The sequence below is a fragment of the Bubalus bubalis genome, chromosome 6 (genome assembly GCF_019923935.1).
Source record: "Bubalus bubalis isolate 160015118507 breed Murrah chromosome 6, NDDB_SH_1, whole genome shotgun sequence".
In the NCBI taxonomy this organism is placed as follows: domain Eukaryota; kingdom Metazoa; phylum Chordata; class Mammalia; order Artiodactyla; family Bovidae; genus Bubalus; species Bubalus bubalis.
In genome coordinates this window covers 99,502,734-99,530,109 of record NC_059162.1, presented here as the reverse complement: position 1 = coordinate 99,530,109, position 27,376 = coordinate 99,502,734, and the positions used below count along the sequence as shown (strand labels likewise).

General features: G+C 45.2%; 1 protein-coding gene across 3 annotated transcripts in view; it reads left to right on the top strand.

The window, feature by feature from the left end:
- The first annotated feature begins 1,388 nt into the window (after positions 1 to 1,388).
- RAD54L (RAD54 like) overlaps positions 1,389 to 27,376 on the top strand; it is a 26,486-nt gene continuing 498 nt past the window's right edge. The window contains exons 1-17 of one of the 3 annotated variants that reach the window (XM_044945059.2): positions 1,389 to 1,433; positions 2,155 to 2,241; positions 4,047 to 4,169; positions 12,594 to 12,654; positions 13,361 to 13,496; positions 13,947 to 14,016; positions 14,136 to 14,424; positions 14,641 to 14,765; positions 18,495 to 18,645; positions 21,060 to 21,186; positions 22,203 to 22,277; positions 22,426 to 22,556; positions 23,068 to 23,178; positions 23,324 to 23,447; positions 24,028 to 24,106; positions 24,393 to 24,572; positions 27,213 to 27,376. In XM_044945059.2, coding sequence (XP_044800994.1) covers positions 1,404 to 1,433; positions 2,155 to 2,241; positions 4,047 to 4,169; positions 12,594 to 12,654; positions 13,361 to 13,496; positions 13,947 to 14,016; positions 14,136 to 14,424; positions 14,641 to 14,765; positions 18,495 to 18,645; positions 21,060 to 21,186; positions 22,203 to 22,277; positions 22,426 to 22,556; positions 23,068 to 23,178; positions 23,324 to 23,447; positions 24,028 to 24,106; positions 24,393 to 24,572; positions 27,213 to 27,376 — 2,063 coding nt within the window. In that variant the 5' untranslated portion in view covers positions 1,389 to 1,403. The other 2 variants (XM_006052529.4, XM_044945060.2) reach the window with 2 other exon arrangements.

Sequence of the window (27,376 nt, the reverse complement as noted above, 5' to 3'; positions counted from 1 at the left end):
TGCAGCATGCCAGGCCTCCCTGTCCATCACCATCTCCCAGAGTTTACTCAAACTCATGTCCATTGGGTCAGTGATGCCATCCAACCATCTCATCCTCTGTCATCCCCTTCTCCTCCTGCCTTCAATCTTTCCCAGCATTAGGGTCTTTTCAAATGAGTCCATTCTTCATATTAGGTGGCCAAAATACTGGAGTTGCACCTTCAGCATCAGTCCTTCCAAAGAATATTCAGGACTGATCTCCTTTAGGATGGATTGGTTGGATCTCCCTGCAGTCCAAGGGACTCTCAAGAGTCTTCTCCAACACCACAGTTCAAAAGCATCAATTCTTCAGTGCTCAGCTTTCTTTCTTTATTTTATTTTTTTAAATTTTTAAAATTTTTGCTTATTTTTATATCTTTTTTGTTTGTTTTTGTTTTATTTTTAATTTTATTTTTTAACTTTACAATATTGTATTGGTTTTGCCATATATCAACATGAATCCGCCACAGGTATACACGTGTGCCCCATCCTGAACCCTCCTCCTTCCTCCCTCCCCGTACCAGCTTTCTTTATTAAATGATTATAACTAAGAAACTTAGAGGTACCTGGCAATGAATGCTATGTGTATACCCCTTACTAGTGAGTACCTAGGTTGTGCTTGGCATTATATCGAGAAATTTGAGCACATTATCTAATTCTCAGAATAGCCAAAATACTAATATACAGTTTCGTTATGAAGTAATTGACGTTTTAAGAAACTGAGCCTACAGGAAGACTGAGTGTATAGAATTAGGTCTGACTCCAAAGCCACATTGCCGCCAGCACGGTTTTGCCTAGGAAAGGAAGGTAGCTTTCTTCGAGACACCCCAGACCTAAAAATCAAGTCCCCTGGGAGCTTTCACTGCCTAAGCCGACCACGTGGTAGGGAGTCCAGACGGAAAAACTGCCCCCACCCTCGGCGGCTGGGGATGGGGAAAAGGAGCGACATCTAACTCCAACCCCGACCTCCTCTCCAGCTCTGTCACATACTATGCCTCCCTTTCCCAGCCTTCTGCACACAGGTGCAAGTCCTTCGCAGCCCCATCTGAAGTAAACCATCACTTCAGTTGCTTCCCAGGCAGCACGACAGGCCTGTGGACCCGAACGCAAGCCCTGCCCCCAAGCGCAAGCCCTGCCCCCAAGCGCAAGCCCTGCCCCCAAGCGCAAGCCCTGCCCCCAAGCACAAAAACCTAGATGGTCCTCTTGCCCCGCCCACCTCGCCTAACCGCTCCCGCCACCGCGGACCCCGCCCTCCGCTCTAAGTCCCACCTCCTCGCTGGTCCCTTCAGCCAACTCAGCTCTACTTCCCCCGCCTCTCCGCGACCGCAGGGCTAGGCCCGCCCCCATCCTTAGGGCGCGAGCGCCGAACGCATAGAACGCAGCCAATGGGTGGTGCGGTGGCGGCACCGCGGGAGGTTCGATTGACCGGGCCTGGCGGGTCCCGGGAGTCCTGGCGGCTGTTAACGCGCGCTTTGGGTAGAGGAAGGTTTAGCGGCAGTGCTTGGGATTCAGCTGTGCGGCTCTTTCCAGCCTTGCCTGGGATTCCCCTCCCAAACCCGGGTTTTCTACGTGTCCTGCCTGGACCCCTGCTCGGCCTCCCTCAGGACCGCATCCGCACTCCGACCTGGGAAATCCCTTCTCCGGACTCGCCCTCCCCAGGCCTCAGATTTTCACCCTTCCCCCCCTCCCCCCACCCCGCTGCTACCCCCTGCTTTCATGTCCATCTGGGGCCGTTATTCCGACTCCCCTCTGCCCAGTCTGTCAGTCTCTTCCCCTGCCTCTTCCCCCCATCCTAGACCTCTACCCATTTCTGATTGGGTACTTCCTTTTTGCCTTTCTCTCCCGCCTCGGCTACCTGGAGACCGACACTCTTCATACTTCGGGCCTAAAGCTCAGCCCCTGGCTGTATTCCCTCCATTCCTGCTCCTTTAATTAGCCCATGCTCTCAAAAGAGTAGCAGCCCGCTCTTTAGTAGGCTGGTTCTACATTCTCAGCTGCTGTGTGCCTTTGACCTTTTCCTAATGGGTACTTGACATTTTATGTTACTGGGTCCAGGATGGTAAGTATGGGCCTATGGGAGACTGTGGCTAGCACTATGGCTGGGTCTAATGGACTGTTTCCGTCCTCTTCTTACAGAGGAGGAGCTTAGCTCCCAGCCAGCTGGCCAAGAGAAAACCGGAAGACGGACCCTCTGATGATGAAGACTGGCAGCCTGGAGCAGTGGTGAGTACTCTGCCCTCAAGGGGATAGGGAACGTGGGGTTGCAGGGCTGTTTAGGCAGAGAGGAATCCTAGACTTGGTTTCTGGGGTTACATGAAATGTACCCTGTCACCTCCAGAAACCTTTCAGTGCTTACTGTTCTTTTAGTGCTTACTATGTGTCAGGCTTCGAACTGGATAAAAATCTTTGTCCTCAAGGTGCTCACTAAAAGCTAGTATGCTATGTTCCAAAGCAAAGAGCTGATTGGGTTGGACCCTTTGGTTCCCTTGGGAAAAAAGGGGGAGGAGGCCCCAGCAGCAACTGGCAGCTCTTTTTCTCTTTGTCACCTGCCCAGTGTCACAGAACAGTAGGGTGCACTGGGCCTATGGTAGAATCGGAGCTTCCTTGGGCCTTGATTGGAGGGGTGGTGCCGCCCCTCCTGTCCCTGCAGATAATCAAGGGCACCACGTTTGACTTTGGACTGGGCCCTGCCTTGGAGGCTTTTTGGGGCTAGCTGTGGGCAGGACCTATGTAACCTAAATCAGTAGGATGATGATGTAGCATGCACTTCAGAGAAAGCAATTCAAGAAGCAGTGGTTTGAAGAAGGGATTAGCTAAGAAATATCTAGAAGGCAATTTGGGGCGATTGCAACATGTGAGTAAAAGCCCATAGAGAGAGTGGAAGGGGTCTGGTGTTTGTTTCAGGTGTGCCTTGTAGCTTCAGATACCTTGGCAAGCTGCTACAAGTGAATTCTTGCCTGATGGCTCAGTGGGGCTCGTTCTGTAGCTGCATTGCTGGTGTGCAGGCTGCCTTGGCTGCCCCTTGCCACTTACATGGGTCTCAGACTGAACTTGGGGCAGCACTTGGTGTTGTCTGCTCCTGGTTGCTCCAGAAAATGCTTTCAGTGCTGGTGTTCTCATAGACATGGTGGGGACTGATGAGAGCGGCCTGGGAGTTGGGAGCAGCTCTACTCTTGCCCTAGAGAAGGCAATGGCACCCCACTCCAGTACTTTTGCCTGGAAAATCCATGGACAGAGGAGCCTGGTAGGCTGCAGTCCATGGGGTCGCTAAGAGTCGGACACAACTGAGTGACTTTACTTTCACTTCTTACTTTCATGCGTTGGAGAAGGAAATTGCAACCCACTCCAGTGTTCTTGCCTGGGGAATCCCAGGGATGGGGAAGCCTGGTGGGCTGCCGTCCATGGGGTCGCACAGAGTTGGACACGACTGAAGCGACTAAGCAGCAGCAGCAGCAGCTACTCTTGCCCTCCATTGGTAAACCCTGGGAGGAAAGCAAAGAGTCACTCAGTCATTCCTTGGGGCTTTTGGAGTGAAGATTTGTGGGCAGCTTGACTATGCTACTGATGGACTTGCCCGTCACAGGCCCACTTCATTCACTTCTTCCATTGCCCCTCGGGGCTTCCCTGATAGCTCAGTTGGAAAGAATCCGCCTGCAGTGCTGGTTCTATTCTTGGGTCAGGGAGATCCCCTGGGGAAGGGAATGGCTACCCACTCCAGTATTCTGCCCTGGAGAATTCCATGGATTGTATAGTCCACGGGCAGGCAGGGCTGGACAGGTCTGAGCGACTTTTACTTTTCACTGCCCCTCAAATTAGGCAAGTTCTTTAACTTCACTAAGCTCCAGTGTTCTCACCTGTTACATCAGGATGTAAACATGTATTCTAGGATTACTGTGAAGATGATATATGATAACACATGTGAAGAGTTTAGCACGGTGCTTTACGCTTAATGAGATTTTAAATATTAGTTGTCATTGTGGCTAACTCTGTATCATCCAGACTTCACCTTCCCCAATTCTCTCTCCTAGACTCCTAAGAAACCTAAGAAATCCAGCCATGAGACCCAGAGCCAGGAGTGTTTCCTGTCTCCTTTTCGGAAACCTTTGACTCAACTAATGAATCGACCACCCTGTCTGGACAGCAGTCAACATGTAAGCCCGAGCTATAACCTGTTGATGTCTGTGTGTGCCCTCTTTTGTTTAGGGAGGCTCCCTGAGTCCTTGCACAGTAGCCATGAGATGCTTTAGTGGGAGATTTGGGCCTGGCCACAGCTCCCGGGGCCTGGAAAAGGCCTGACCTCTTTTTTTAAGAGATTTCCTTAGTGTACCTGACTTGGAATTCCCCTTGTTATAGCTACCTGGGCACCAACTCTCAGGTGGCTGAGACTGCTGACGACAACAAGGTGCAGAGAGTGAAGACCTTCCCATTTAGGCAGGGTGTTGGAACCCGTCAGAGAACTGTCTCTGATTCTGCATAATGGCTTCTAAGAAGTACCAGAGCCCTATAGCTTTCACTGTATCCTTTAGTAAAATCAAAAGTAATCATCACCATGGCAGGTTATGTGCATTATCTCATGTAACTCATTTTTTTAAGATAAGGAAGATGAATCCTAGAGGGGTTAAATAATTTGCTTAAAGTTACAAAATTGTCAGATCTGCCTGGCTCCATCCAAAGCTTTTTCCTCTAAATCTTCTGAAGGACACCAAGACACAGCTCCAAAAACCTTTGGAATTTAAATGATAAGAGGGATCAAGATGTCTTCTGTTATTCCTAATGAACCCCTTTCAGCCACACCTGAGTTTGCTAATGAGATGACTTTGGAAAGCACTTAACTTTGGGACTGGTTGCCAGGGGAACCAACCCACTAATGGCCAATGTTTAATCAGTCCTACCTGTGTCAAAAGCCTCCTTAGAAACACAAAAGGTTTGGGAGGGTTTGGAGAACCCAGTTAGTGAGCAGGAAGTCAGGAAGAGGCACACTTGAAGCTCCTCTGGGCCAGAAGCTCCAGTGTTCACTGCTCTTCCAGACCTCCTCCTTCTGTGTGTCTGTTCATCTGGCTATTCATTCATATCTTTTAATATCCTTTGTGATAAACCAGTAATCTAGTAAGTAAACTTTATCTGAGTTCTCTGAACCAGCTAGTGAATTAATCTAAGGAAGGGGTTGTGGTAACATTTGATTTGTAGCTTGGGGTCAGAGCCTTTCAAGACTCTGCCTGCAATGCAGGAAACTCGGGTTTGATCCCAGGGTTGGGAATATCCCCTGGAGAAGGAAATGGCAATCCCCCACAGTATTGCCTGGAAAATCCCATGGACAGAGGAGCCTGGCAGGCTACAGTCCATGGGGTCGCAAAGAGCTGATTGAGCGACTTTCACTTTGTGGTTAGAAGCACCTAGACTTGAGATTTGCTTCTGATGCTTTCTCCTGGAAGAGAGTGTTGGAATTAAGGTGTAGGGAACCCAAGTGGAACTGAAGATTTGCTTGATGTGTGGAAAACCCACATGTCAAGTGTCAGAAATAGTGTAGTATTGACAATAGAGGAGACGCAAGATTGTTTTTTTCATTAATTTTTATTGGAGTATAGTTGCTTTACAATGTTGTGTTAATTTCTGCTGTGCAGCAAAGTGAATCAGCCATACGTGTGTGTGTGTGTGTGTATATATGTATATATATCTCCCCTCTTTTTGGATTTCCTTCCCATTTAGGTCACCACAGAGCACTGAATAGAGTTCCTTGAGCTATACAGTAGATTCTCATTAGTTATTTATTTTATACATAGTATCAAGAGTGTATATATGTCAATCCCAATTCATCCCACCCTCTCCCTTCCCCTTTGGTGTCCATGCATTTGTTCTCTACTTCTGTGTCTCTATTTCTGTTTTGCAGATAAGATCATCTATACCATTTTTCTAGATTCCACATATATACGTTAATGCATGATACTTGTTTTTCTCTTTCTGGCTTACTACACTCATTTATAACAATCTCCAGGTCCATCCATGTGTCTACAAATGACCCAATTTCATTCCTTCTTATGGCTAATTCCATTGTGGACACACACACACACACACACACATATATACTATCTATTCTTTATCCATTCCTCTGTTGGTGAACATTTAGGTTACTTCCATGTTCTGGCTATTGTAAGTAGTGCTGCAATGAACATTGGGATACATCAGTCTTTTGTTTTTTATAAAATAAGCAACAAGGACATGCAACACAAGGAAGTATAGTCATTATTTTGTAATAACTTTATTTTTTTGCTTTAGAGAGTTGATATTTCATTTTTTAAATTTTTATTGGAGTATAGTTGATTTACAGTGTTGTGTTAGTTTCAGGTGTAAGCTTCCCAGGTGGCTCAGTGGTAAGCAGTCTGCCTACCAATGCAGGAGATGCGAGTTTGATCTCTGGGTCGGGAAGATCCCTTGGAGAAGGAAATGGCAACCCACTCTAGTATTCTTGGCTGGGAAATCCCATGGACAGAGGAGCCTGGCAGGCTATGGTCCATGGGTTCACAAAGAGTCAGACACTGACCACTACATGTGTCTTTTTAAATTATGGTTTTCTCTGAGTATATGTCCAGTAGTGAGATTGCTGTTCATATGCTAGTTCTGAGTTTTTTTAAGGAACCTCCATACTGTTCTCCATAGTGTTTGTACCAGTTTATATTCCCAACAGTGCAAGAGGACTTCCTTGTCTTCACTCACTCGAGCATTTATTGTTTGTAGATTTTATTAATGATGGCCATTTTGATGGGTGTGAGTTGATACCTAATTGTAGTTTTGATTTGCATTCCTCTAATAATTAGTTTCAGTCGTGTCCAACTCTGTGCGACCCCATAGACGGCAGCCCACCAGACTTCCCCGTCCCTGGGATTCTGCAGGCAAGAACACTGGAGTGGGTTGCCATTTCCTTCTCCAGTGCATGAAAGTGAAAAGTGAAAGTGAAGTCTCTCAGTCGTGTCCGACTCGAGCAACCCCATGGACTGCAGCCTGCCAGGCTCCTCCGTCCATGGGATTTTCCAGGCAAAAGTACTGGAGTGGGGTGCCATTGCCTTCTCCCAATAGTTAGTTATGTTGAGCATCTTCATGTGTTTGTTTGGCCATCTGTATGGTTTCTTTGGAGAAATGTCTGTTTACGTCTTCTGTCCATTTTTTGATTTGATATTGAGCTGCATGAGCTGTTTGTCTATTTTGGAGATTAATCCTTTTTCAGTTTGTTCATTTGCAAATATTTCCTCCTATTCTGAGGGTTGTCTTTTTGTCTTGTTTATGGTTTCCTTTACTGTGCAAAAGGTTTTACATTTAATTAGGTCTCATTTGTTTATTTTTATTTTCATTAGGAGGCGCATCAAAAAAGATCTGAGTGTTTTGCCTGTTTTCCTCTAAGAGTTTTATTGTGTATAGCCTTACATTCAGGTGTTTAACCCATTTTGAGTTTATTTTTGTGTATGGTGTTAGGAAATGTTCTAATTTCATTCTTCTACATGTAGCTGTCCAGTTTTCACAGCACTATTTACTGAAGTCTTTTCTCCATTTTATTTTCTTGCTTCTTTTGTCATAGATAAGATGACCATAGGTGTGTGGGTTTATCTCTGGATTGTCTGTCCTTTTCCATTGGTCTATATTTTTGTTTTTGAGCCAGTGTCTTGATTACTGTAGCTTTGTAGTATAGTCTGAAGTCAGGGAGCCTGATTCTTCTAGCTTCATTTTTGTTTCTCCAGATTGCTTTGGTTATTCAAGGTCTTTTCTGTTTCCATATAAATCGTAAAATTTTCTTTTCTGGTTCTATGGAAAATGCCATTGGTAATTTGATAGGAATTGCTTTGAATCTATAGATTGCTTTGGGTAGTATATTCATTTACATTTACACAATATTGATTCTTCCAATCCAAGACCATGGGATATCTCCATCTGTTTGTATCTTTGATTTCTTTCATCAGTATCTTATACTTTTCTGCATACAGGCCTTTTGCCTCTGTCAGTCAGTTCAGTTGCTCAGTCATGTCCAACTCTTTGTGACCCCATGGACTGCAGCACTCCAGGCCTCCCTGTCCATCACCAACTCCCAGAGTTTACTCAGACTCATGTTCATCGAGTCGGTGATGCCATCCAACCATCTCAGCCTCTGTTGTCTCCTCCTGCCTTCAATCTTTCCCAGCATTAAGGTCTTTTCTAATAAGTTGCTTCTTTTTATCAGGTGGCCAAAGTATTGGAGCTTCAGCTTTAGCATCAGTCCTTCCAATGAGTATTCTGGACTGATTTCCTTTAGAATTGATTGGTTTGATCTCCTTGCAGTCCAAGGGACTCTCAAGAGTCTTCTCCAGCACCACAGTTCAGAAGCATCAATTATTCAGCACTCAGCTTTCTTTATAGTCCCAACTCTCACATCCATACATGATTACTGGAAAAACCATAGCTTTGACTAGATGGGCCTTTGTTGGCAAAGTAATGCCTCTGCTTTTTAATATGCTGCCTAGGTTTGTCATAGCTTTTCTTGTAAGGAGCACGCATCTTTTAATTCATGGCTGCAGTCACTATCTGCAGTGATTTTGGAGCCCAAGAAAATAAAGTCTGTCACTGTTTCCATTGTTTCCCCATCTATTTTTCATGAAGTGATGGGAGCTGCCATGATCTTAGTTTTCTGAATGTTGAGCTTTAAGCCAACTTTTTCACTCTCCCCTTTCACTTTCATCAAGAGGCTTTTTATTTCCTCTTCACTTTCTGCCATAAGGGTGGTGTCATCTGCGTATCTGAGGTTATTGCTGTTTCTCCTGGCAATCTTGATTCCAGCTTGTGCTTCATCCAGTCGGGAATTTTGCATGATGTACTTTGCATATAAGTTAAATAAGCAGGGCCTTAGGGCCTTTGCCTCTGTAGGTAGGATATTTTTTTTTTTTTTGCCTGTGCTGGATCTTTGTTGCTGCCCACAGGCTTTCTCTAGTTGTGGTAAGCAGGTGCTGCTCTGTAGTTGCTATGAGTGGGCTTCTCATTGCATTGGCTTCTCTTGTGGAGCATGGGCTCTAGGGCGCAAGGGCTTCAGTAGTTGTGGCACAGGCTACAAGTCCTGATTCTTCAGCATGTGGAATCTTCCCAGATCAGGGATCAAATCCATGTCCCCTGCATTGGCAGGTGGATTCTTAACCACTGGACCACCAAGGCTGTCCTGTAGCAAGGTTTATTCCTAGGTGTTTTATTGTTTTGTTGCAATGGCAGAGACACAGGATTGTGTTTTTCCTTTATAGGGACATTTTGAAGGAAAAATAGGAATATGATGATAGGAATGTGTAATGGAGGTTACACATGCACAGTTATTTATGCATTCAGAAAACATTTTATATACTATTTGATGAATACAGAAACATATGTATAATGTATATAAGATATAAACCAAAATAACTCCTGTGAACCCACCACCCAGGGCTAGAATATCATCAGTCATAATTCTTTTCCCATTCCCAGAGGTACCACCATCCTAACTATGTTCATCGTCCCTTGCTTTTTGTGATAGTTTTACCATATGTATGTAATTCACTAAAGTAATATTGTTTAATTGTTTCTTGAGCTTAAAAAGGTAGTATTAGTCCTCTGGAACTGTTTTAATTCAGGATTTATCTTAGGAGATAAGTGTTACGGTGGTGAGAGTTTGCAAACAGGAGGCCTAACAGTCTGGAGGCTGGTGGAGACTGGAATCTGAGGGACATGCTGATTAGGTCAGGTCCTGAAGATTGTGAGGAGTTTGCCAGGTGAAGAGAGCAGGAAATGTCCAGGTAAAGGGAACAGCCTGTGTGAAAGCTGTGGAGGAAGGATCCCCAAAGGGAAAAAAGGCTTTAGGACTACAGGAGTCAGTGCAGCCCTGGGGACAGACTTTAGCCTTAGACACAATGAGTTTAAGTCCTGTAGGTTGTCTAGGTTTGCACATGTGGATGTGGTACCTAGGAGAGTGTTATGGACTGGAAATAGATTTGAGGTGATTGGCATAGAGTTTGACACCTCCAAAAAGTGTATTGGTGTGTCCATGTGAATGTATAGTCAGAAGAACGTAAGGTCAAACCCTGAGAAACACTGACTTTTAAAGGGATTGGGCAGAAGAAGAGGAGCCTGTTAGGCGACTGAGTATAAAGTCCCAGAAAGATAAAATAGTGGGAGAATGGTGTCATGGAAGTCAAAAGCAGAGACTATTTGAGAGGGAAGAGTGACCAGCTTTGTATAGTAAGATAGGGTAGAAAAATATCTCTTGGAGTTAAGGTCTTGTAGGCCATTGGTGACCTTGGGCAGAATCATTTCAGAAGATAGGAGTGGGAGATAAGGGGGAAACAGACTACTTTTTCTAGAAGTTTGAAGGGGAGGAGATATGAAGTCAAAGGACATTTTGTTTTTAAGATAGGAGAGAGTTAAGCATGTCTTAAATCCTGGTGAGAAAGAGCTGGTAGAGGGAGAAGCTTGAGATAGAGGAAGATCAGGCAGGCCTGATACTGTCTGTGGAAGAGGGAAGCTTTGACCTTGGTAGGGAGGAGGAATGTTCTTCTCCCTCTTCTATCATTAGGAGCAAAGGGTGGTGTGGATTTTCAATAACTAAATGAACTGAGTGAGAGCATGCTTTCTCCCCTGCCTCTGTCAGAGTCCAGTGACTATTCCCAGACCAGATTCTTGGAAGCTGCATTGCAAGTCTTGCAGGCTGTGCCCTCAGATGGTTTTAGCCAGGGGTCCTCACCTCCTTCCACAGTATTTCCACAAGCCTGCACTTCTGCCTGCAGCACTTGTGGCTCCTGGGTTTTACTGAAAGTCTTTAAATTTGGAGCATAAATGCTTGGCTACTTAAGAGCTTTAATACTAGCCTCTTACATTGATAATCTTGAAAATAATATCTCAGTTTTGGAATTAAAAGCAAAATTGATGCCAAGTTAGGCAAGAAATTGAGTCCATCTTTGTCCTTTTCCTCTTCTTTGACTTAATGGTAGCTTTTTGTTAGCATCTTTCATGTATAAGTTTCTCATTATCCTTTCTTTGATAATTAAAAATAATCAAAAAATTTTATTCAGCTGCAAAGAAATATGCAAATAAAGAATTGGAGCCTTTCTCCGACCCTGGCCTTGTGTTATTTAAGCATGGTGATGAAGTTCAGTTCTCCACATTTCTTTTCTATCTTGCCATACATTGCCATATATATTCATTACATTCTTCTTCTTTAAAGTACATTGAGTTTCTAGAATTTAATTTATAATCTATACATGTGGATCAGAATAAAAATATAAAAATTTCAGGGCAATTGCTTTCCCCCCCTCCCCATTAAACTGTGTTTTTGCTAGAAGGGAGTATTTTTCATTACTTTCCTACTAATGTATTCCATTAAGACTGCCTTCAACGTTTCTGCTCTTGTTTTCTCCTTGCTCTCTTGGCTAACTCTTATTTTGTTGAGGTTCACAGGCTATTGTAATTCCCTAGAGGGCTCAGGTGTATATACATGAGAACTTAGATGGGAGTTGTCAGTTAGCTCAGGAGCTGACACTGTGGACTTCTTCTGCCCCAGCCCAGTAGCCCAGTGCTGATTCCAGGCTAAAGTGATGGCACAGAGACTTCCTGTCATCCTTGTCCCTGGCTTTTTTGGTGATTGGCTTGCCCTCGCTCTCATGTCCTCTTGGCTCATGTTTTCCCCTCTCTTGTACTGTTTCATGCAGGAAGCTGTTGACTCTGGGCTGATCCACATGCTATACTCAAACAGGTTGGGTTAGGGAGCCATATTGCCCATCTGTTACAAATAAAGGCCCTGGAATCAGGAACGTCCTACAGATGTCATGGTTGTGTGACTTGAAACCACTCAGCCTCAATTTGCTCATCTGTAAAATAGGGGTGCCAATATACAGACCTCAAAGAGCTATTAATGAGGATTGGTAACGTGAATGCAAGGACTTAGCACTGCATCTGACATACATTATTAGTTATCATTATTGCTGTCATTTTTGTTGTTATCAACATTATTTTACTGATACTACTGTTCCTTTTTCTCCTGTGACCACTACTCTTAGAAGGGCTGTTTAGTTCCCAAGGAGGCTGATGTAAAAATTGATATGGGAATTAGATGCAGTAAGCAGGATTGATCAGAGATTACAAAAGAAGTGTGAGCTATGGTTGGAAAGATGGAGCCCTATAGGACAGTGGTTGAATCTAGACTTGAGAGTTATGTTAGTACTGGGATCAGGTCAGTTTGTGGTGCTTTCTTAAGGCACTGCAGCCTAGGGAATAGTTAGGTATGCTTGCTTGGCATGATCTTTCATGAGCTAAAGGTTCTGAGTCTTGTGGTTGACCAAGGCCAGCTACTTGCTTTGGCACTGTCCTGTCCCAGGAGATTTGTGGAACCTCATGCAAAGCCTCAAAAATGAAAGCCATTGTACAAAACCTAATAATTTAATATGGAGCACATCTTCTGTTTTAGATGCATCTGAATGAGATGTAGTCAAACTACAGTGCTCTAAATATATTGTGATACTTACGTGGGCATTTTTGACTGTGTTTATAAAAACATCCCATAACATCTCTAAGCAATCCTGAATCCTTGTTTCTTCTCTTTTTAGGAAGCATTTATTCGAAGCATTTTGTCAAAGCCTTTCAAAATTCCCATTCCAAATTATCAAGGTAAAAGTGGAGACTCTTCTGTTTCTTAAATTAGTCATGTGTGAATATGCCCAAATAGATCAAAACACCTGCTTTTGTAAGTACAAGCTTACCTTGAAATTAAAGATGCCAATCCAGTGATGACTATGTGTGGGGTGACCCTCCCGGGGCCTGCATGAGGTCTGTGTTTGATAAGTTCATCAAGGGTTACTAAGACTAAGTGCCCCTCATCTTGGTGGGGATGTGCCAGTGTGCAGGAAGTTTCTGGTGGGCCAGGGCGGCTGATGGACCCAGGCTCTGTTCAGTCCAGGTGAGTCCAGTAGCATTTCCTTTATAAGGTTGACTCTGTCAGAGGTCTAGGTTCTGCAGGTTTCCCCCTCTGTACAAAGGACAGAGTGTTGTGCTAACTCGGGCTGTGGGGAGGAGGCAAACTCTTGAGCTTTCAGTCTTGAAAGGCCCCGTTAGGGTTTCAGACCTTTCCAGGATTGTTTTGATTTAAGATGAAAGAGACCTGGCCCCGCCAGAAGTTTGTAGTTGAGTGGGAGAAGTAATATCTGAGGCAGACTGGTTAATGGTTAGGCAGAGGTGCCCAAATTGCATCTGGAGAGGTACTGGGGAGAGGGGTCATGTGGAAGCTTCGGAAAGTTATGTGAAGGATAGGCATTTAACCTGGGCAGGCTGGAGCTCCTCAGCTTAGAGGCTTAAGTGACAAATTGTTGGTTTCTAGGTCCTCTGGGCTCTCGGGCATTGGGCCTCAAACGGGCTGGGGTCCGCCGAGCCCTCCATGACCCCCTGGAAGAAGGTGCCTTGGTTCTGTATGAGCCTCCCCCACTGAGCGCCCATGACCAGCTAAAGTTTGACAAGTATGTGCATTGGTGTTTCTTGAGCATTGGTGTTTCTGTGTCCTCTGTAAGTGCACAGAGCCTGGAGGGCAGAGAGCATTTTGGTGTGGTTTCACCCTGGGACCTGTATGTGTTTTCAGAGTGCTGTCATGACGATGGTACCATCCAGAGAGTGAGTAGATGGGGAGGAGAGTGCCTGGGGAAGAGTGTGTAGATATGTCCAGTTGGTGGGTTTCCTCATCCTTTCCCACTAGGCTCACTCAGGGGAGCAGGGGATGTTGAGGTGATGACATAGGAAACCCATCCCCATCTCCTCGCTTTTTCACCCTGGAGAGGAATTTGCTATGGTTTGATTGCATGGGCCAGAGAGGTCCTCTCTTAGGCAACTGCCTCTGGAACAACAGGACATAGCTTTCTGAGGGTGTGGCCTTGCCGTGTCTGAGCTCTGTTTTCTGTGTTGTGTTTTCTCAGGGAAAAACTTCCTGTCCATGTGGTTGTTGATCCTATTCTGAGTAAGGTCTTGAGGCCTCATCAGAGAGAGGTAAATGGGGGTGGGGGTGAGGTTTGGGCTGGGGCAGTGGCTGGGCCTGAGAGACTGTCATCCCCGGGGCAGCAGCAGTGGGGTGCCAAAGGGGGCTGAGTGCTGTTACTATTCCACAGGGAGTAAAGTTCCTGTGGGAGTGTGTCACCAGTCGGCGCATCCCTGGGAGCCATGGCTGCATCATGGCTGATGAGATGGGCCTGGGCAAGACGCTGCAGTGCATCACACTGATGTGGACGCTTCTGCGCCAGAGTCCAGACTGCAAGCCAGAAATTGACAAGGCAGTGGTGGTGTCGCCCTCCAGCCTAGTGAGGAACTGGTACAATGAAGTTGGGAAATGGCTTGGAGGGAGGATCCAACCTCTGGCCATCGATGGAGGCTCTAAGGACGAGATAGACCAAAAGCTGGGTAGGAGCCTTAACAAACATGACTGCACTCCTCCATACAACCTGCTCCTTTCTTAAGTGTATCCTCACTGATAACCAGGGCAGGGAGTGGGTAGAAGATAAGAGAATTACCATGAAAAAGAGTTGAGTTGTTTCCAGGCTAAATTACGAATCATCAAACTGGTTTTTTCTTTAGCATATTCTCAGACTTGCTCTCCTGACACCTTTTCTGTCGTAGAAGGATTTATGAACCAGCGTGGTGCCAGAGTGCCTTCTCCCATCCTCATCATTTCCTATGAGACTTTCCGCCTTCACGTTGGAGTCCTCCAGAAAGGGAGTGTTGGACTGGTCATATGTGATGAGGTACTTGACGTACTGCTGTTTGGGTGGTGGGAGAAAAGTCTGTCAGCGTCTTGTCACTGAAAAGTGCCGTCCAAGGGCTGTGCTAGTCACTGGGAGATGCTGAGGACAGAACATACGCCTCAGAGTCAGCAGATGAGAGGGAGAGCCCAGGGTACCAATCTGCCAAAAGAGGGGTTGAGTAGTGCTTGGGATGCCAAGGAGAGTGCGGTGCTGGGGCTGACTGGTTTTGTTCTACACAGTTTTGTTCTCTACACAGTTTTCCTAGACCGAAGGACTTTGAAGGCTGGGAGAGATGTGGATGGGTGGAGAGACACGGCACAGGGTTTAGGGGAACAGGTTCTAGGGTCAGAGAGATCTTTATTCAAATCCTGGCTCTCTGCTGCATACCAGTAATATGACCTTGGACAAATTACTTAACTACCCAAGCCTCTCTGTGTCAGTAAAATGGGATGATAATATCTGCCTCATGGGACTATTGTGAGGATTAAATGAAGGAAGGCTTTTATCACAGTGCCTGGTATGTCATAAGACCTTGGTAAATGTCAGCTCTGATTTTTGTGTAGGCTGAGAGGGTTCCCGTGAACAGGTGCACAGCGATAGGAAAGTCCGGTGCGGATAGTCCATACACATTGTGAGCCTGTGTTGACTCTCTGGGACTGAGGGAAATATAGCAGTTGTTGCTTTCTGGCCTTTTCCAGCACTGTGCATGAAGGGTGGTAGGGATGTTACTACTTAGAAAGGAGTGAGGGTGGCTGGGAGCTTCCCGGTATAAAGAATTTTCCAGGTCTTCAGGGGCCTTGGCTGCCCTGAGCCTGCTGACCTTGTTTACATCTTGGGGAAAGTCAGGGCATTCCCTGGGGCTTTAGTGGAGGGGTGGCTGGAAGACTTGGCCCCATCTTTCAACTGATGGCAGGCTTGACTGCTTTAGGGACTGTAGATTACCCTAGTATCTGAGGGTCTTTTCCAGGGGATGAAGAAAAGCTTACTTAGGGTAACCATGCTTGCTAGCCCTGAGCTGTTTCCCAGTTGAACTTTTGTCCATATGAAGAGTCATTATCTGGCATGCCTGCCAACCTCTGATACCCTGATGGGCCATTCCTTGGTAGGAGTAAGGGATTTAGCAGATTGAGGTGGGGTGTGCACGTGACCACTGCACAGCTCCCTGGCATTTGCTTCATCATGGAAAGGGACTGTGCCAGGAGCCTGGTCTAGAGGCCAGGATGTCGGGGAGGGGATGGGAAGGCAGGCTGATGGCATCTGAGCTCTTGAGGACTGAGGGCATCTAGATTTTCTTTTGCTCAATAGTGTTTCATTTTTTTCCTCATTCTCTCCTGTTTTCTGAGCTGACTGGCACCAGGTTCCAAGCTGCCTCTTTGTACACTGCAGCGTCCTGGCCTTCCCTTATACTCATCTACCTTTTTTAAAAAAATTTATTTATTTGGCTGTGCTGGGTCTTAGTTGCAGCACATGGGATCTTCATTGTGGCTCTTAGTTAGGGGATGCGAAATCTAGTTCTTTGACCAGGGATTCAACCTGGGCCTTCTGCATTGGGAGTGCAGAGTCTTAACCACTAGACCACCTGGGAAGCCCCTCATCTACCTTTTATTTATCAGAGTAAGAGAGTGAAAGTCGGGTCCTACTCTTTGTGACCCTATGGACTGTAGCCCACTAGGCTCCTCTGTCCATGAAATTCTCCAAGCAAGAATACTGTAGTGTATTGCTAGTCCCTGTTGTGTTGGTTGTCAGAGACCTGAGGAAGCCAGAGTCCTGAAGAGGTGGTCAGCCTACTCTAGGAAGAGTTTGTCCTGTTCAGATCCTGGAAAGTCTTTTCCCCAGGCTTTCATGTTCCCAGCTTCCTCCCGGCTGATGCTTTTCTCTGGAACACACAGAAATAATAAAAGATAATAGCATGATAACTGTGTACAATATCTTGATCCACATAGTAATCTGAGTTAGGCAGAGCAAGTGAGAACACTTGGGATCAGTGTTGGCTTTGCTGCTTATAAGCGTGTCTATGGATGAGACTGCTCTCAGACTATAGAGTAGATGGTACATTGTCTACCTGAAAGGGACATGATCCAGATCAAGAAAGAGGGTATATGGAGCCATTTTGTAAGGTGTTATAAATGGGAGGGACTGACATCTTCACCTCAGTTTTGGAGGTTAGGAAACTGAAGCTTAGGGGAGTGCTGGGACTGGAATACAGGTCTGAGATTTTAAGGCCCGGCTCTTCTCCACTCCTGCCTTGGATGTAACCAAAGCTTGGTGTAGGGTGAAGCTTGGCTTGGCTATGGAAGGACTATCTGTCCCTGTATGCTTCACACAGTTCCATGTACGTTTCTTTACAAGTTCTAGAACACAAAGCCAGTCAGATGCTGGGGAAATGTGTTAAATACAAGAATCTATTCATGGGGCTCATGAGAGAGAAGTGGTGGTATTTAATCTTGGTATCATTTTTTTGCTTTTAAAAGGATAAGCTGAGAATTCTGCCAGAATAGAAATTCAGCCAGAACTTTGACAACTTTTTATCTAGCCAAATATTTGATTTGCTGAGATGCCAGGGTTTGGGTTTGAAATTTGTGGCCAGTGGTGTCAGGAGCTGGGTCTGGAGTCAGAGTGGCTGCATAGGAGCTGGGGTTGGACTTCTCTTCCACAGAGACCCACAAAGGTAGTGTATCAGCTCAGTTCATTAAATTGAGTTAAGTACCTGTTAGACGGAGTCAGGCCCTGGGGAATCCATGATTGCCTGCCCTCAGGGGGCTTCCGTTTAGAGGGTTCCAGTTGGTGATGCGCATTTCCCCAGGGCCTTTTGGGTAATTTCTTCACAGGTTTAAAGTTTCTTTTCCCTCTTCAGCTCAGAAGTCTCAGCCTTTTGTTTCAGGACTGGTGCTTGAGCTTTCAGTCACTTTAAAACTTAATTTTGTTTAGGATGTCTTTAAGTTTTTTTTGAGATACAATTCACATAAAATGTTTTTGTTTTAGGTATACAACATTCAGTCATTTTGTTAAATAAAATTCTGTGTCTAATTCTTCAATAACAATGTTGGTTATTCATTTCATTCTTCAGCAAACATTCATTGAATAGAGAGCTCTGTCTTGTGCATTAAGTTAAAAAGCAAATCTGACATGGTCTCTGCTTTAAAGTTTCTGCCTTGGTGAGATAAAGTGCTGGACGGGAGGGCTGGGGGTGGTGGCGGTGATATAGGGATTGAGAAGGGATGCAGAGAGAGGCTCTTTCTTTAGATCTGAACTGGATGGGTTCTGAGGAAAGAGGGGAGGAGGAACCTGGACTAAGTTCCCTTACCACTGACAGTCCAGACACAGCCAGGAGTCTAATACAGAAGGCATCTGACTCAGGAGATTCTAGGATGGTTGGGCTAGTGGGGGAGGGAGAATTCCCTGAAAGCCTGGGTCTCTAACATGTCCAGATGATTCCTGAAGAGGATAGGCAGGCTGCTGTGACTTTGGAGATGGGGGCAGAGGAAGAAACAGGGAATCCTTGTTTTATGGATGTAGCGTTGATCTAGAAGCTGAAGGTCTGTCCTTGGGCCTGGCCCGTTTCTCCCCAAGAGAGTAGATAAACTCTCATTCTTGGTGCCCCTGCCCAGTTCCCAAGGCCTCAGGACCTGTTATGCTTTTGATTCCTCTTTTCCTGTCTACACAAGACTTTGCTACTGTTAGGGAGGCCACATTGTGCCCAGGCCTCAGTGAGAATTAATTTCCTTGCAGGGACACAGGCTCAAGAACTCTGAGAATCAGACTTATCAGGCCTTGGACAGCTTGAACACCAGCCGACGGGTGCTCATCTCCGGGACCCCCATCCAGAATGATCTCCTTGAGTATTTCAGCTTGGTACACTTTGTCAACTCGGGAATCCTGGGTAAGAATCTGGCCTTTTCTGCTGCGCTGGAGAGGAGCCTTGATGTAACCTTGCGAGTCTAACACTAGCTGAGGAGAGAGGAGACCACGGTTAAATGTGGGTTACTAGACTCTCTTTTAGGGAGACTTCTCTTGTCAAGGAGTACCAGAACCGTGGGGAGACCTTGGCTCTGCTGGGCATCTTAGCAAGGCCCACCCTGGCCCTTTTTCCCACTGTAGAGTTGGCAGGCGCTGTGCAGGGCATGGTCTCCGTGAGCTAGAGATGGAGCTACTACCCCCAGGCATTTTTTGCTCATCACATCCTAGCAGCCTCACAAGAGCTCTTGCCTCAGAGAAGACTGTCTTGGGCAGTTTTGTTTTTAACCATTATTTAGTGCACAACTTAGTGTCATTAAATACATTCACATTGTTGTGCAACCACCACCATCTACCTCCAGAACTTGCATCTTGCAACACTGGAACTCTTCCCATTAAGCAGCAACTCCTCACTGCCCCCCAGCCCCTAAAAATCATAGGTTGGGCAGTTCTTGTACATAGATATCTGTGGAAGGATTTGTTAGTGCCCATTTTTGAGCTTCATGTAAAAAGAATCATATAATATATTTTACTTTGCATCTGGATTGTTTTGTTCAATATAATGTTTGAGAGTAATTCATGTTGTTGTCTATGGCAGTTTGTTTTTCATTTTAGTATACTATTCCATTTTTTAAAATATACCAGAATTTATCAGTTCTGTTGATAGACAATTGAGTTTCCATTTTTTATTATTTTGAATAGTGATCCCATGAACATTCTTGTACCTTACCTGAGAATAGTATGCATTTCTCTGTCATAAAAATGGAATTGCTGGGTCATATGTTATGTATGAGTTTAGCCCTAGTAAATAATCCAGTTTTCCAGAGTGATTGTGCCAGCAGTATATGAGAATTTCAGTGTTTCTACATCAGGGGCCAGCAGTTTTTTTCTTAAAAGGCTAGATGGTAAGTATTGCAGGCTCATAGGCCATACTGTCTCTGTCACAGGTACTCAGCTCTGCTTCTGTACCGTGAAAGCATCCATAACATGTAAACTCATGAGCACGGATGCGTTCTAATAGAACTTTACAGAAACAGGTGACTGGTCCATGGCTGTAGTTTGCTGACCTCTGCTTTTTTCCACCAATATTTATCTTTAGAAGACATTAAATTTTTTTTTTTTGTCATTCTGCTGGGTGCTTAGTGATATTTCTTTGCATTTATTTAATTTTGAGTAAAAGTGGAACCCCTTTTCATATATTCATTGGCCATTTGGAGATCCACTTTTGTGAGGTACCTGATCTTTTAAATTCCTGACTAAAACAAAATCCTATACTCATTAACAGTCACTCCCAACCCCACTTACCCCAACCCCTATCAACTACCAGTCTATTTTCTGTCTCTGTGTACTTGCCTGTTCTGGATATTTCCTGTAAATGGAATCATATAATATGAGACCTTTTGTGTTTGGCTTCTCATACTTAGCATAATGTTTTCAAGGTTCATCAGTATTGTATGTAGCATGTATCAGTACAGATCTTCCGCAGCTTATGATGGGGTTCTGTGCCACTAAACCCACTAAAAGTTGCAAGTGTCTTAAGTCAAAAATGCATTTAAGGGATGTCCTTGGTGGTCCAGTGGTTAAGACTGCATTTCCACTGCAGGGGATGTAGGTTCAACCCCTGGTTGGGGAGCTAAGATCACGCATGCCATGCAGTGCAGCCAAAAAAATAAAAATAAAATGGTATGCAGCATAAAAAATCATATACCTTAAAAAAATGCATTTAATGCCAGCCATTAAAACTTAGCCTAGCCTACCTGAAATGTGCTCAGAACACTTAAGTTAGCCAAAAATTAGGTGAAAGCAGTTCACACAGTCTATTTTATAATGAAGTATTGAGTATCTCATGTAATTCATCGAATACTCTACTGAAAGTGAAAACCAGAATGTATGGGCGTAGAATGGTTATATCAGTTTTTAACTCGTGTGATCACTGCAGCTCACAGGGCTCTAGGGCATGGGCTCAGTAGTTAAGACCCACAGGCTTAATTGCCCTGCAGCATGTGGAATCTTCCAGACCGGGGGTTGAACCTGTGTCCCCTGCATTGGGACTGTGGGATCTTAACCACTGGACGACCAGGGAAGTCCCTGGTCCATTTACATTTAATGTAATTAGGTATATATTTGAGTTTTGATCTATTTGCTATCTTAATATTTGGCCTTTCAAGTCTTTACTGCTTTGGTAGCTCTCTGATCTATTCAAACAGAAATTGCCTATAATTTGTTCAGCGTTGTTGTTCTTGGTGGGAAAGTTGGTCTGTGACAACATAGTCTGCCATTCCTGGCAATGGAAAAGTCATTACTTTCTGCATTCTTTAATGCCTTTTCTCCTGTGCTTAGGAACCGCCCAGGAGTTCAAGAAGCATTTTGAACTGCCAATTCTGAAGGGTCGAGATGCAGCTGCCAGTGAGGAAGATAGGCGTGTAGGAGAGGAGCGCCTGCGGGAGCTCACCAGCATTGTGAATAGGTAATGGGGGTGGGGGTGGCAGTAGCATCTCTTGTGGGGTCCCCCCCACTTTAGGTCATCAGAATCGCCTCCTTAGCCATCCAAGGCCAATCCTTTGGGACCTTGGCCTTTGGGGGTGGGATTCTATGAAGAGAGTGGGATGGTGCCCTGACAATAATAGCCACTGAGTAAATGAAGGGGTCTGGCAGGCTGATTTCCTGCTTTCTTCCTGGCCTTGGCCCCTGTGGTCTGGTTTGGTGCCACTTAGCATCCTGCTGAGGAAGTTTTGGTATCCCTTGGAGCATTGTTAGTACTTTAGAAGCTTCCTTTGTCTGTCTCAGATCTAAAGCACCAAGCTTCTCTTCCTACATCCCATAGCTTTCTGTGACAGGTAGTAGTAGATCTGAAGGATGGGTGGTGGTGCCTCCCCAGCTGATGGGGCTTTTTCGATGGGGGCCGCATTGCTCAAGGGGCAGGTATATTCTGCACTCCTCTGTTGTAGTTATATATACTTGATGATTTATATCCTGAAGAGTCTTGCTTTTGCCAACTGCCACCTCCCTCTCAGGTTAAGATAACAGGAAAGAGAGTCCATGTGCTCTTAGGAGCTGCTGCTCAGGTGCCTGATCTCTGTCCTTCCTGGTCTGCCAGGTTGTAGGGGCAGAATTTAATTGAACCTCGGGCCATTTGGCAGCAGGCATTTGGGCAAATGCAAGGAGAAACTCCCATGAACACTCAATGGTTTACAGCTTCATTTCCATCAGAGCACCAGGCTTAGTAGAAGACCTCTGCCTTGCTTTGAAGATAAGCTAACATTCTGAAGGAGTAGAGAAAGAGTTGTCCATCAAGCTAGACCCTAGGAAAGGGTCTCTGTTCCCATGGCTGAGACACTGATATAGACATCTTTGCCATAGAGCTGATTGAGTGTCTGACATTTGATACTGCAAAGAGCCTTGGTCCTTCGGGTGTCAGCTTTTATTCCGGTAGTTAGTGTGGCAGTTTTATCAGCCTCTTGCCTTTTTAACTTGTTCTTCCAGGTGCCTGATACGGAGGACATCTGATATCCTTTCTAAATATCTGCCTGTGAAGATCGAGCAGGTGGTTTGTTGTAGGTACTGAACAACTGAGGGATGTGGAGTGAGTGGGTAAAAGCTCAGCCCCTGAGGTATTGTTGGGCTCTCAAGGTGTCCTCAGAAGGCAGAAGTGTGGTCCTGCAATTCCTGCTGACCCAGCTACCCTTCTTTTTGTCTTTTTTTAAAGGCTCACACCCCTTCAGATTGAATTATACAAGAGGTTTTTGAGACAGGCCAAGCCAGCAGAAGAGTTGCGCGAGGGCAAGATGAGTGTGTCTTCTCTTTCTTCCATCACCTCACTGAAGAAACTGTGTAATCGTGAGTTAGATCCATGCCCTGGGGTCCTCGGTGAAAGTGAGCAAGGAAGGTAGTTCAGCCACCTTTACTGAAACTTGTCTGTAGTCTTCACGGAGGCCACATGTGATTCTAACCCTTCCCAAGGCATAAGCTCATGCAGTAGACCAGACCCTTTGTTTTGGAAAATTTAGCTTATCCTTGCTTGACCCGTGTTTGATGCTTGGAGTATACAAGACTGTGCATGAGAGTGTGTGTGCACAAGTGTGCCTATAAAATGTTGGGCGGGGGAAAAATAACAAACTTTGCCCTCTCTGGTATAACTCCCCTCTTGTTGGGAAAACACAGAACACACTAGTGAGCAGAATTGTCTACTCATGATCCCAGGTGGCACTGCCTACACCCTGGGCTTTGGAAACAAGTCTGGTGCTGAGGAAGGTTAAGTTTCTAGAGGATGTTCTAATGAACACTGAAATGAAACTTCTAAACACAGTGTAGCTGGCATTTTGGAGGTTTGTTTGTTTGTTTTTTTCAGATCCAGCTTTAATCTATGACAAGTGTGTGCAAGAGGAAGATGGCTTTGAAGGTACCTTGGACATATTTCCCCCTGGTTATAACTCCAAGGCTCTAGAGCCTCAGCTGTCAGGTGAGTCCTTTCCTGCCAGTCTTTGGGCCCCTCTGGGAAAAGAGACAGGAGGTTGTCTCTCTGTGCTCGATCTATTCCATCTCAAGAGTAAGAATCCTGGCCACTGGGATAGCGCATTGGGGGCTGATAGTTGTTGATCTCCTAGGTAAGATGCTGGTCCTTGATTACATTCTGGCGGTGACCCGAAGCCACAGCAGTGACAAAGTAGTGCTGGTGTCCAATTACACTCAGACATTGGACCTCTTTGAGAAACTCTGCCGAGCCCGAAGGTAGGGAAGAGCTGTCAGAGGGATACCTCACCTACTGTATTCATAGGAAAAACAGGTGTTTGGATTGGTGGATGTGGGCCAAAATGCAGGCACAGGAAGGACTTTCCAGATGTTTGTTCCTTTATTGCTCCATCTCCAAACAGAATAGCCCCTGTTCCTTCAGGTACTCCACAGGACGGTCCTCGCCCCTTAGCTCCTTGCCAATCCCTTTGGGAGTTTAGGGTTTCAGGTTATATATGAACAACCTTCAAGAGTGGTTGGTTCTATCTCTTCAGTAGCTCTGGCTCCAAGGACACTGTACTTACTTCTTTTTTTTTAATTGGAGGATAACTGTTTTACAATGTCATGTTAGTTTCTGCTGAACAACAATGTGAATCAGCCATAAGTATACATTCCCTCTTAAACCTCCCTCTCCCTCATCTCACCCCTTTAGGTCATCATAGCACCGGGCTGAGCTCCCTGTGCTATAGAACAGCTTCCCACTAGCTATGTGTATGTATGTCAGTCAATTTGTCCAACGCTCCCCTTCTCCCACTGTGTTCTGTTTACTTCTTGATTTGATCTTTGGATCCCCCTTTAGGTACTTATATGTTCGCTTAGATGGCACGATGTCCATTAAGAAGCGAGCCAAGGTTGTGGAGCGCTTCAACAACCCATCGGTAAATGCACGGCCACTGTCCCCATGCTACCAGTGCAATAACATGAGAACTAAGGGTTGTTAATTTATAAGGGGCCTCTGCTTTAGGGCCTCTCTTTTTTTTTCTGGTGGGTGTGGTAGGGTTAGGCTAATTGGTTTATGAAGGCTGTGCTGGGAACTGAGCTTGCGGGCTGATAAATTGGCTGGTAGGCAGGCAAACTGGCAGTCCACACGTGAGAGAACAGTTGGTTGGTCTGAGTAAGATTCTTAATTTGGGGTATAAGCAGTTCTTTTTCTTCTTTTTCCAGAGTCCTGACTTTGTCTTCATGCTAAGCAGCAAAGCTGGGGGCTGTGGCCTCAATCTCATCGGGGCTAACCGACTGGTCATGTTTGACCCTGACTGGAACCCAGCCAATGATGAACAAGCCATGGCCCGGGTCTGGCGTGATGGTCAAAAGAAGACCTGCTATATCTATCGCCTACTGTCTGTAAGGATGGTGGTAATGTTCAGAGTAGTGGTGGGTCATGGAATAAGACCTTCAGGATCACCTTTGGTGTTTGTCATTGCCTCTGTGGCCCCTCTGCCTGTAGTGGTGAGCAAGGTTTGGACGTAGCCTGGAGCCCTTCATTCTTCTGCTCTCTCCCCTCTCTCTATCCTGTTCCTCAGATCCTTTTTGCTGTACTCTGGATGCCTGTAGATAATAAACTCCCCTATGCCCTCATCATTTTCACAGGACACTTGCTTTCTCTTAAACCTGATTTCTTCTGTGCTGCTTGCCTTGTAGTCTTCTCACATTCCATCTTGTGGGTCTAAGTGGTGGTATTGGCATTCTCCAGGTTCTCAGTGATCACTCAGACCATCCATCCTATAGTACCTCTTTTGAAGCTCATGTTGCCTTAACTACCCTCTTTTCTTCCTTGCTACAGTTATCTACCTTCTGCTGTTTACCTAATTCGTTAATAAGTTTGGACACCAGCTCAGTCTTCATTACTTCAACTCCAGCTATCTTCCTGGTTGACTTCAGGGGCCATGCAGTTTGCCAGCACTCTAGCCTTCATGTTTCCTTGACCTCTACATCTGTTTCAACCTAATGTCCTTAGTTACTACCTGCCCCAGTTCCTCCCAATCAGGCTTGACTTGCCTTACTATTTGGCCCGATCCTCCCTGTGCATCCTTTCTGCCACTCTTCCCCTAATACCTAGTCTTGGATCATTACAGCTGTTTGCAGCTTTTGCACCAGATAAAACTTGGCATTTTTAGATTGGCACTACCATAAGTTCACATTCTCCATTTTGAGCTGGGTTGTATCTCATTTCCTTCAACAGCCACTTCAAGTTTTTCCCTCAAGTTTCCTCCTAATCCTGTCTTTCCTTCTTTCTGCAGAGACTTTGTCTTCTACCTCACAGAGAAAATGTAGGCTACCAAACTTAAATTCTCTCGCCTATCTTCCTCTGTTCTGTCCGTCTCACATCTTCTCTTTTTTTTCCATTCTCAAACGAGAATCATTTCCTTCCTTTCTACTTGGGACTTACCATTCCAGCTCTGCTCTAGACCCTTTCCCCATTCTTTCCTTTCTTAGTTGATCAGTTTCTCCTTTATTTCCCTGATGTCTATGAACATGGTCAAGTAGCTCTCACCTTAAAAATAAGTTTCTCAACCCTCTCTTACATTGTAGTGACAACCTAGGGTTATTTTCCATTCATTCACTGTCAGATTTTCCCAAGCCTAGAGATTTAATTCATCTCATCTCCTACTCACTAAACTCACCAGTTTTGCCACTGGATCTGCTTTCAGTGTACTGTTGACTTCCTAATTACTAAAACAAGAGACTCTTGATTTTTCTTCTTTGTGTGTCTGACACTGTTTACTGGCTGCAGATTTTAAAATTCTATCACCTACTATATATTTCTACTTGAATGTCTTGAGTATCCCCTTCTGAATTTTGTCACTTAATGACTGTTATCCACCCAACCCAAATATGAGTATCATCCTGTGGACCATTCTCTGCTTCCTTACCAGATTCCAGTTATCATTGATTTTACTTTCTCAAAATGTACCCCCCCCCCGCCTTTTTTTTTTTGAAAGGGCATGCATTTTATTTTAAAAAAATTAATTTAATTGGAGGCTAATTACAATATTGTGGTGGTTTTGCCATACATTGACATGAATCAATGGCAGTTGATTCCATTGGGTGTACATGTGTCCCACCATCCTGTCCTTACTCTAATCTTCCTCACCATCCCATGCTAAAGTCACAGTCATCTCCCACTTGGATTTTGCAGCAGCATCCTAATTCTTTACCTTTGGCCTTATCATAATCCATTATTCACAACTACTTCCAGAATGAGCCTTCCAAAAATTCTAGTTTTGCTTTGCACTTTCAGGACAAGGCCAAGCTCTTTAGCCTAGCATCCAAGTTTCTGCAGTATGGGACTTTCTCAGTCCCAGCTCTTGCCCTACTCCTACCATTCTCTAGACAGGCCCCCAGTAGGCCAGGCTGATTGATTTTGTTATTATGTCTGGAATGGCTTCTGTTCTTTCTTTGTAAACCATCTATTCCTTTTTCAAGATTCAGCTTAAAGATAATTTTTACTTTCAAGCTCTTCAACATTATTTCATGCTGTCCCTCCTGTGGGTCGCTGGGTAGCCTATAGAATTCTGTCATGTACCAGTTAGTTTATATGTCTGTCTGTCTCTCTGACTAGTCTATGAGTTGAAGGATAGGGATCATATTGATTCTTATTTGTATCTGGTTTAAGCACAGGGCCTGGCATTTCATACCCAAATGATATTTACTTGAGTGAGTGAGACTTGGGCTTGGCGTGGAGGTCAGATAACGCTGCTGCAGATAAACCTCAGCTCATCCTAAAGAAATTTAGCCAGGCCCTGAAACCCTCTGTCGGTACAGAAAATATCCTGGGTGGGCAGACATGTCCAAATTATATTCCTAAAAGATAGACTAGGAAAATGGGCTGAGCTGATCAGCCCATTTTGAGCCATACTGAGGCAAGACTCTTCTCATTCATCTCCCCTTCTGCGCAGCTATAGTTTCAACCCCTGGGTTTTCCTGCCCCCTATGTGTGGAGGTGACTTAGCCCTGGGCTCCACCTCTGCCCCCACCCCCCAGGCAGGAACCATCGAGGAGAAGATCTTTCAGCGTCAGAGCCATAAGAAAGCACTGAGCAGCTGTGTGGTGGATGAGGAGCAGGATGTGGAGCGACACTTTTCTCTCGGCGAATTGAAGGAGCTGTTTACCCTGGATGAGGCTAAGCTCAGTGACACACATGACAG